Genomic DNA, 10,839 nt, shown 5'->3' with positions numbered 1-10,839 from the left:
GAAAAAAAAGGTAAATATTGTAGTTATAAATATGGCTTACACTTGCATGACTCATTATGTTTATTGAAAATATAGTTTTTCATTTGTTTGCAGCTTTTTTTTAACAATTTAATAGCGGGTGTGTTTGCATAAATACCAACTATTTCACCGTAAAAAAAATTAACATGTTCAAAAAGTCACATGAAATACACACAAATTAATTCTTTTATTGCACATGTACAATGACAAAACTCTTAATTAAATTAATTTCCTCTCAATTAATGCAGTAGGCTATTACAGTCTGTACAATGGTGTGTAACTAAGTACATTTACTCAAGTACTGCACTTATGTACAATTTTGCAGTACTTGAACTTTATTTGAGTATTTTTATTTTCTGCTGCTTTATACTTATACTCCACTATGTCTCAGTGGTAAATATTGTTCTTTTTACTTCACTACATTTATCTGAAAACTAAAGTTACTTTACAGATTCAGATTAATAATACAAAATATAAATCAACTAATACATTATTATAGATTATAGATTAAAATACCTAGCAATATATGAAGTAATGAAAATCAGCCTCACCTTTACCAGCTACAATGTTAAAGTGATTAATGCATCACTAATTATAATCCAGTTATATAATACCTATATTTGATTCTGAATAGGGTCATTGTGCAAAATTAGTACTTTTTGTACTACTATTTGTATATTTAGATGCTAATACTTTAGTAATTTTACTTGAGTGAGATTTTGAATGTACTTGTAACAGAGTAATATTACACTGAGTACTTCTTCCACTACTGCTGTACAGCATAAATGTTAGATATAAAACGGGGGTTTGTCAGCCCTTACCGAAAATAAATGTATTCAAGTGTGCTATTAGTATACTTCTTTTAAACTTAAAATAAGAGAGTACACTTTCAGTTTACTTTTTACATACATAAGTATATTTGGCTCATACTGACAAGTATACAGAAAAGTCTAAGTATACTTGGCTTATACTGACAAGTATTCATAAAAGTATAAGTATACTTGGCGCATACTGACAACTATACAGAAAAGTCTAAGTATACTTGGCTCATACTGACAAGTATACAGAAAAGTCTAGCTTATAGGCCTACTTGTACTTAATCTTTTGATTGAGATATACTTAAAGGTCCCATATTGTAAAAAGTGACATTTTCATGGCTTTTATATTATAAAGCAGGTTTAAGTGATATATAAATACTGTGAAAGTATCAAAACACTCAATCCATGGAGAAATACACACAGCCCGTATTCAGAAACTGAGCGTTTGACACAAGCCGTTAGGATTTCTGTCCATTTGTGATGTCACAAATATACAATATTTAGACTATTTCACAGTTGTAAACGTAAACATACTAAATGTGTCCCAGTTTATTTCCTGCTGCAGTGTATGTGAATGACATGAGTTGACAGTATGTAAACATGGCCCCAAGCTGTTTTCTAACAACGCAATTCCGTTGAAATGCGCTAAAATGGAGTGTTTCAGACAGAACATGAATACAGGTATATTCAGACAGATAGTATGAGAAAAATAATGTGTTTTTTGAACATTAAAGCATGTAAACATATTCTATTAGAAACCCAATATACAAGTATGAACCTTGAAATGAGCATGATATGTCCCCTTTAAGAAAAGTATAATCAAGTATTCTTGCCTTATAGGTCTACAATCAAGTATACTTGACTTGTACTTGTGTTTACTTTTCGATAGAGTAGCCTAATAAAGTGTGCAGCCATTTACTAAGCTATAAACACGATGAGTAATGTGTCATAATATGACTGATAACTCATGCATGTCCTGATTTTATGATTTATGTTTGCCAAGGTAGGACATCATATCAGTCATATCAGCTGATAGGATGCAACAACTCCCAAATCCACATCACCCATCAGATAATCCGCACTGCGCATGCGCGGAAACGGTGCATCCTTTAAACAAAGTTAAAATTCTCTAAAAATACAAAATCATAATGAGTCATAACAACATCAAAAAACCCACAACATGTTGGACTTTTTCTGTATTAGCACCCAGGATATGTGTCTCTTGTGTGAGGGTAGATATGATCTTTAATCTGACAGCCTCTCATTGACTCTCCAGCAAAAAAAAAAACCACAGGAGAGAAATCTTAAAGACGGAAGTGAGCACTCCTCCTCGTCTGCTTCCAGACAGAAAGGGCTGTGAACGCTGCTTACGCATGCATGTTTGAATGTTTATTTACGTGTGTTATATACGCTTATGAGTTATTCCCAAAGAGCTTTCATTTGCCTCTGAGTCTACCCGGTATGGCGGAGGCACCGGAGGACCGCAGCAGCAGCAGCGGTGCTCAGCAGAGTGCAGCGCTGCTAACAGGTGACGGAGAACCGGAGGAGGCCGAGGAGTTCACCTGCTCGGCCTACTGCTCGGAGCTCTCCAGGCGGCAGAACGAGCAGAGGAAGTCGGGCATGTTCTGCGACGTGACGCTGGTCTTCTTCAGCAGCAGTGGAGTGTATAATGAAGAGGAGGAAGAAGAGGCGGAGAGGGTCCAGACGTTATCCGCGCACCGCTCCGTGTTGTCCGCGGCGTCGCAGTACTTCACGCTGCTGCTCGGCGGACAGTTCTCGGAGTCGGTGTCCGGTCGAGTGGAGCTCAAAGAGTGGAGCTCCGCAACAGGACCGGACCCAGAGACCGTGGAGAGCGTCATTCAGTTCATGTACACCGGGCAGATCAGGGTGACCACTGCTAATGTGCATGAGGTGTTGGAGCTGGCTGACAGGTACAAATTATTGTTTTTTTTCTCCATATACATCAGAATAAGGACATTATAACTTGACACACTTTTATTTTATTTATTTATCTATTTATCTATTTATCTATTTATTTATTTATTTATCTATTTATTTATTTATTTATTTATTTATGTATTTATTTATTTTATTTATTTATTTATCTATTTATTTATTTATTTATTTATTTATGTATTTATTTTATTTATTTATTTATCTATTTATTTATTTATTTATTTATGTATTTATGTATTTATTTTATTTATTTATTTATTTATTTATCTATTTATTTATTTATTTATGTATTTATGTATTTATTTTATTTATTTATTTATTTATCTATTTATTTATTTTATTTATGTATTTATGTATTTATTTTATTTATTTATTTATTTATTTATCTATTTATTTATTTATGTATTTATTTTATTTATTTATCTATTTATCTATTTATTTATTTATTTATTTATTTATGTATTTATGTATTTATTTTATTTGTTTATTTATTTGCACATAATATAAAACTGCACAAAATCCAGTCAATGAAAAAAAAAAAAACCTGACATACGCACTGTAACTGACCTAGCACCTTTTTAAATCTAAACTCAAAGACTTTTTTTATTTAGATGGGCTTTTAATACCTAGTAGCCCGGTTACATTTTCCCTGTGCTTTTTATGCACCTTTTTATGATTTTATGATATGTTATGTTTTTATTCCTGTTATTTCTTGATGTTAATGTAAAGCACTTTGGGTACCTTTTGGTTATTGTAAAGGGCTATACAAATACATTTTGATTTTTTTTTTATTGAAACAAGAAATGTGTCAGGAGAGGTCAAGAAGCCACAGGCTTATAGAATAGAATAGAATAGAATAGAATAGAATAGAAAGCTTTATTGTCATTGTATTAAATACAACGAGATTCACTAGTTGCCACTTCTGGTCAGTGCTTTAAAACAAATACTTGACAAGACTAAACGAGGCAGATAAACACATATAACAGGTAAAACACACACACAGTTATAAAGCAATATAAAACAGGTAAAGTAGATGTAATAAATAAATATAAACAGAAGTGTTACACTAGAAGTCTAAAATATAAAAATAGATGTAATGTAAACAGAGGTGAAGAAAGCCACAGGCTTATTATACAAAGGACCTCCCTCCCAAACACCAGGAGAAAAAAAACTATAACAAAAAAAGGAAGAAAGATCTAAACTAACATAAAGAAAGATCTAAACTAACACTTCCTCATAACACGGAAGTCTTTTGTTTTCTACAGGTTAAAAAAAATGAGCCACACCTTGTTGTCTGTGTCCTCATTGCACCAGCAGGTGAGACTTGTTTGGAGTTGTCACCTGTGGAACTAACACAAAGATAAAAGGGCCTAATTGTCAGCCAATGGCTTACATTTTGGGGTACATGAAGTCTTTACCAATAAGTCTGTGTGATCTAGGGCTGCGACTAACTGTTATTTACATTAAAGGTCCCATATTGTAAAAAGTTACATTTTCAGGTCTTTTACATTATAAAGCAGTGCTATATAAATACTGTTAAACTATCAAAACACTCAATATACGGAGAAATACACACAGCCCGTATTTAGAAATTGTGTGTTAGGATTTCTGTCCATTTGTGATGTCACAAATATACAATATATAGACCATTACACGGTTTTAAACATAAACATTATAAATGTGTCCCAGTTTATTCCTGGTTGCAGTGTATGTGAATAACATCAGCTGACAGGAAGTAAACATGGACCCAAACTGTTGCCAGGCAACGCAATTCCTTTGCAATTCCGTTGCAATTCCGTTGAAATGTGCTAAAACGGAGCGTTTCAGACAGAGGGTGAATACAGGTATATTCAGGCTGACAGTATGTGGAAAATAAAGAGTTTTTTGAACATTAAAGCATGTAAACATGTTCTAGTAGAAACATAAAATACAAGTATGAACCTGAAAATGAGCACGATATGGGACCTTTAATTAATCCATAAAATGGCAAAATAAGCCACACTATTACCAGAGTGAGCCTACTGGTAATAGATGTGGCTCATATTTGCAAGTTGTGCATCATGTTTTGCATGCTGGCTCACACTATAACACTGTCATGTGTTACTAGGACAATTGTTAATGTTGTGTTTTTCCTACTGCAACAAGTCTGACTTATTATAAACTGTTCATTGATCCTTGATGCCAATGGCCTACATTTTGGTCTGTGTGATCTAGGGCTGCAACTAACTGTCTTTGGTAATTAATCCATAAAATGGCAAAATAAGCCACACTATTACCAGAGTGAGCCTACTGGTAATAGATGTGGTTCATATTTTTGCAAGTTATGCATCATGTTTTTGCATGCTGGCTCACACTGTAACACTATGTCATGTGTTACTGGGACATTTGTTAATGCAATTAGCAATACAGGTTGTCCACCAATCGGAAGGTTGGTGGTTCGATCCCTGGCTGCTCTGGGTCACATGTTGATGTGTCCTTGAGCAAGAGAATTAACCTCAAAATTGCTCCCAAAGGCATAGCCATCGGTGTGTGAATGAGTATCTAGATCAGATCCTGATGGGCAAAGTTGGCACCTTAGCAGCCTCTGCCATCAATGTATGAATGTGTGTGTGAATGGGTGAATTCTGACATGTAGTGTAAAGTGCTTTGAGTGGTCGGAAGACTAGAAAAGTGCTAAATATCGCCGATACCGAGTAAAGATACGAGTACTTCTCTGTGCCAAAAGACCCTCGTTAACAGCCAGCTGGAGGGTGTGAGCGACACACGGCAGGCTGGGGAGTCCCGCATATGAGGCGGTGCGCTGCGACCGGCTCTAGGTCGGCTTGGAAAGGCTCGGGGCGAAGGTGCTTCCCGGGGCCAAAGTGTCACCGGGGCGGACTGTCCTTAGTGCGCCCCAACCGCGTCGTGCCCCCAGGGCGGGCTTGGCCCACGTAAAAAGGCGCCAGGGGTCTGCGGCGATGTCTGCAACACACTCGACCCGTCTTGAAACACGGATCAAGGAGTCTAACACACGTGCGAGTCAGAGGGTGCAAGCAAAACCCCGTGGCGCAATGAAAGTGAGTGCCGGCGCGCGCCGCCTGAGGTGGGATCCCGGCCCTACGGGGTCGGGTGCACCACCAGCCCGTCTTGCCCGCACCGTTGGGGAGGTGGAACGTGAGCGAGTGTGATAGGACCCGAAAAATGGTGACGAGATGTTAACGTCACGCTGCCGTAAAGTGGTATCGGTGCCGTTGTATCGGAGCCGTTTTGCGAGTACGAGTACATGAGCACAGTATCGGACCCGATACCCGATACTGGTATCGGTATCGGTGCATCCCTAATGAATATTATATTCCATTACTGCTAAAAGATCCACTGAAATATTACACACTGTTCCTTTAAAGACTTGCAATAAAGGTTATAGAAGCCGGGTACTGCAAGAAACACAAAGGCAATATGTCTCACACGTATATTTCTATGGTCTCACTGGTCAAAATGTTCAAAAGTAAACCACTACGGTACATAAAGGATTTTCTAGCAGATAGAGCATCTTGGTTTCTCTTGGGACTCCATGTTTCTACACAGTTTGTTACAGAACATTTATTTTAGATTGCAAGGAGTGGACTGTATGCAGGCTTTTGTTCCATCCACCTTAATTACTGCTTAGTTCATCCTGTCAAGTCCAAACATCCTTTTATACATCACTGGTCTGACAATTACGACATGTCCACACAGGTTCCTGTTGGCCCAGCTGAAGAGCTTCTGCGGAGAGTTTCTGATGAAGAAGTTGAACTTGTCCAACTGTGTAGCCGTACACAGCCTCGCCCACATGTACACCTTGGACCAGCTGGCCCAGGGAGCCGCCAAGACCATCAGAAGAAACTTCCACAAAATCATCCGCAACGAGGAATTCTTCACGCTGCCGTTTCACCTGGTGCGGGACTGGCTGTCCGACTCGGGCATCACTGTGGATTCCGAACAGGAGTTGTTTGAGGCGGTGGTGAAATGGGTGCACCAAAACGAACAGGAGAGAGAGAAACATTTTGAGGAGCTGCTGAAACTTTTAAGACTGTCTCAGATTTCTCCTACGTACCTGACACGGGTGGTGAGAAAGGAGCCCTTAGTGGCGAACAATGCAGCTTGTCAGCAGCTGGTGTCTGAAGCCTTTGAGGTCCACGCCGTTCACTTCGAGAACCTCAACCAGTCGGCTGATTTAGAGCTCGGTGCCACCTACATGGCGGCGATCCAGCCTCGTCTCGGCCAGAACATGGATGTAATCATGGTGGTGGGTGGTGTTTCAGAAGGTGGAGACTATTTGAGCGAGTGTGTGGGCTACTTTGTCGCTGAGGACCGTTGGGTAAACCTGCCACACATTCACAACCACCTTGACGGACACGCCATCGCCGTCAGTGACAGCCATGTTTACGTGGCAGGCTCCATGGAGCCAGGATTCGCCAAGACGGTGGAGCGCTTCAACCCCAACCTCAACACCTGGGAGCAGGTCAGCAGCCTGACCACGCGCAAGCACTCCTTCGGCCTCACGTGCGTCAAAGACTTACTCTACATCATCGGCGGTCATGGCAACTTCAGCCCAGGCTTTAAGGATGTTACCGTCTACGAGCCCGAGCAGGACGAGTGGCACAATCTGGAGCCGGCGCCGAAGATTCTGCGAGATGTAAAAACAGTGAGCGTAGAGGACCGCTACATATACGTGATGGCCAGGACTCCTGTAGACATGGACAATGAGGATGGACTGAGCACTGTGACCACCTGCTACGACACGGAGAGTCACAAGTGGCAGGAAGTGGACTCCTTACCGCTTATCGATAATTACTGTAGTTTTCAAATGGCCGTCGCGTCCACCAACTTCTACCACACAGCTTCTTGTTGCGCGAAGAGCTACAAGGTTACAGCCGAGGCCGCTCAGGAGAAAATAAGTAGAAATATCTCTGACGACATCCTCGACAGCCTCCCTCCAGAGGTCCTTAGCATGGAGGGCGCTGCTGTTTGCTACCTGGGTGAAGACATATTCATCATTGGCGGGTGGAGGAACTGCAACAACATGGACAAGCAGTACCGCAAAGAAGGGTACCGTTACTGTGCTGAGAGGAAGCGCTGGATGCTGCTGCCGCCCTTACCCCAGCCACGCTGCAGAGCCGCAGCCTGCCACGTTCGCATCCCGTACCACTTTCTCCACGGCTGCCAGCACTACCCCATGCCCCAGAACCTGGCTCGCCAGCGAGACCGCATGCAACAGATGCAGCAGCTCCATCGGCGCACGCTCACTCTGCGCAGACAGCTGCAGTCTCAAATCGAATGCTGATAAATGCCTTGTTGTTATCACAAAGTCTTATTTTTTTGCCTTTTATCGAGGTGAAACGTCTGCACGGGTTTTCCTCGGGCTTGTTTGAATTTTAAAAAAATGAAGAATTAGCCAGAAAATGCTACTAAATTATCAGTCTTAAATTATATTTTTGGCCTTACATTATTAGCTTATGCCTTACTTTTATTCCGCCAGTAAATGAAACTGTGATTGATGCGACATTTTCTGAAAAAGATTGTTGATTTCATTGCTAAACTTAGCTTAGCTTTTTTTTATATGTGGGCTGACACCTAAAGATGTCAACATACTGTATGTTGTGGAGCAAATATCAGTGACAACTTTTGGGTGAAGTTCGGTCAAGTTCAATGTTGAGATGTAAACTTAGCAAAGTAAAATGATGTCTACGTTTATTGTGATGTAAGTTAGAAGAAAATGATAAATTATAAGTGTGGGGATAATGAACTTACCGTAACAACAAGCTGAGCTTTAACTTCTTATTCCTCTCTCGCTACTTGCATCTAATTTCTCTTCTACCTCCAGTTTCCATCATGCTTTTTTGCACTGTAGGGGTTAAATTATCTATGTTGTTTGTGCCGCACTTGAAACAGACAATCATAAGTATTGAGCAAAGCACATATTGGGGAACAGGGTGTTCAGTGATTATATGTTCCCCCCTCATTAAATCATGAGCCTGCTTAATACTGCATTGCACGAAAATATGTGCACTTTCTTACAGGTTGTACAAAACTTTTTTTTTGCAATTCCAATGGATATGTATAAAATGTGTATGATTTATTTCTTAAATATTTCAGCTGGTCAAAAATTGCTTTATTTGATTTCCCAGATTGTTGCGTAGCTTGAAAGATACGGTGCCTTCAAATGGGGTCGAGTTTGTGAAAGCTTCACGAGTTGCGATGTGTTTGTTGACATTGTCAGAAATAGTTTTTAATATAATTAAATTGTATTTAATTTTATAATATGTCTGAAAAAAATGTTGATATTCCCAACTGCCTCCTTTGCATTTACTGCATTATATTACCCACTTGCCAGCTTGCTAAATTGTTAGCCTCTGGTCTTCTAGATGCCGACAGTAACGTTAATATTGCCGTTTCTTAGCAGCGATGTTCTCTCGACTTTACCACTTGAACGCCAAACACGTGAACACGACTTCCCACGTTGTAAACACAAGCTCACAAGTTTCACTTGAAGGCACCAATAGACCAACATGATAATGATGTGATGCCACTTTTGGCAAAAGCAGCTCTATGTTTTATTTTAATTTATATTCTCTTGTCCCATTCCATGTTGTTAGGACACTGACTAATGCTCCAGTGCTTAAAGAGTTATTGTGGAGTTATTTAGTTTGTTGGTTTTTGGTGGACTCATTTGGTTTGTTCCGCCTTTGTGCTTCTGGCAGAATTAGCTCTGCCTCTTACTTTGTCTTACTGCACTATGAAATGTGTGAAACACATGAAACCAGGAGGCTGATATGTGTTTGTGCATGGTTCTCTCCATGTTCCCAACTGTGCCATAAAATTCCAGCTGCCCCTTATTGATATAGTTGTATTAACTGCATTCCCTGCACTAAAGGACCTTGAATGTTAAACATTGTACAGTGTTGGTTTATTTTTTTTTACTACAATCCTATAACACAATTTTGTGTTGACCAGTTGCATCCCTAGCCAAGCTCTCTATAAATATTATCTTAGCTTGCGTGAACATACTGTACATAATATGAACAGTATTAATTGATGGATGGAAATAATTTGATCAGTTGTATATGGAGGTTTTGAATTTTCAAGAGTTGGTTTTAAGCCATTTTTCTCATGTAAAGTGCACACAATCATGCACACAACCACATGAACATTGGCAGTGGTATCACATTTTTCCAGTTTGCTCATTGGAGAGTTGGATGAAAGTATAATTCGCCAGTGTCATATTTCATGCAGCCTCATGCACTTCTGTGTTCCATATAATGTCATTCCATTTGTATGTGCAAGAGCAAGAAAGTGTACAGACATTTGCAATAAATAATAAATAAGAGAATGTTTGCAATCTCTAAAGTTATATAGATATCTTGAAATATATTTTTTTGTTGTGACAGAGATAACCCCACAAGTTACGGTGATTTCAGTGGTATATATGTACAAATAACTTTCACGAGTAACAACAACAAAAGGACTTTTTTAAACAAGTAATATATCTCACAATACACTTTAGGAAATCATAATATAGATTAAGGCTGTCAAAGTTAATGCGATAATAACGCGTTAAGTCAAATTTGTTTTAATGCAACTAATTTCTTTAACACAACTTGTGATTTTTAGGTTGTAGCTCAGTTTTAAGTCTAGAGTGAAGATACTGGTATCATATGAAACTATAAAACCCACAATTCTGTTGCAATTCTATTGAAATGCACTAAAACGGAGTGTTTCAGACAGAGGGTAAATGCAGGCATATTCAGGCTGACAGTATAAGGAAAATAAAGTTTTTTTTTAACATTAAAGCATGTAAGCATGTTCTAGTAGAAACACAAAATACAAGTATGAACCTGAAAATGAGCATAATATGGGACCTTTAAATTAATCACATCACTTGATAATTTATCACTCCATTTTTTTAATTCACATCCATTTTTATGGCTCCATTTTTCAATTCCCATGCATTTTCATCACTACCATTTTTATCAATTAATTTGTGTGACCTCCATCCCATCCCCCATACCACAGTGACATTGCCCTCAGC

General features: G+C 39.0%; 1 protein-coding gene across 1 annotated transcript; it reads left to right on the top strand.

The window, feature by feature from the left end:
- Positions 1-2,094: 2,094 nt before the first annotated feature.
- klhl11 (kelch-like family member 11) lies at positions 2,095-10,140 on the top strand. Its single transcript, XM_037754411.1, has 2 exons — positions 2,095-2,767; positions 6,507-10,140. The coding sequence occupies exons 1-2, from the start codon at positions 2,214-2,216 to the stop codon at positions 8,092-8,094; spliced, it is 2,142 nt and encodes a 713-aa protein (XP_037610339.1). The 5' UTR covers positions 2,095-2,213; the 3' UTR covers positions 8,095-10,140.
- Positions 10,141-10,839: the final 699 nt, after the last annotated feature.

Source organism: Sebastes umbrosus, chromosome 20 (assembly GCF_015220745.1).
Source record: "Sebastes umbrosus isolate fSebUmb1 chromosome 20, fSebUmb1.pri, whole genome shotgun sequence".
Lineage (NCBI taxonomy): Eukaryota > Metazoa > Chordata > Actinopteri > Perciformes > Sebastidae > Sebastes > Sebastes umbrosus.
This window is presented reverse-complemented; position numbering and strand designations above follow the sequence as displayed.

What these genes read in the sequence shown, in the direction of transcription:
- klhl11 (XM_037754411.1), top strand. Translation starts at nt 2,214, where the DNA reads ATGTTTGAATGTTTATTTACGTGTGTTATATACGCTTATGAGTTATTC. An exon ending in GTGTTGGAGCTGGCTGACAG is followed by an intron (nt 2,768 to 6,506) that starts GTACAAATTATT and finishes ATGTCCACACAG; the next exon opens with GTTCCTGTTGGCCCAGCTGA.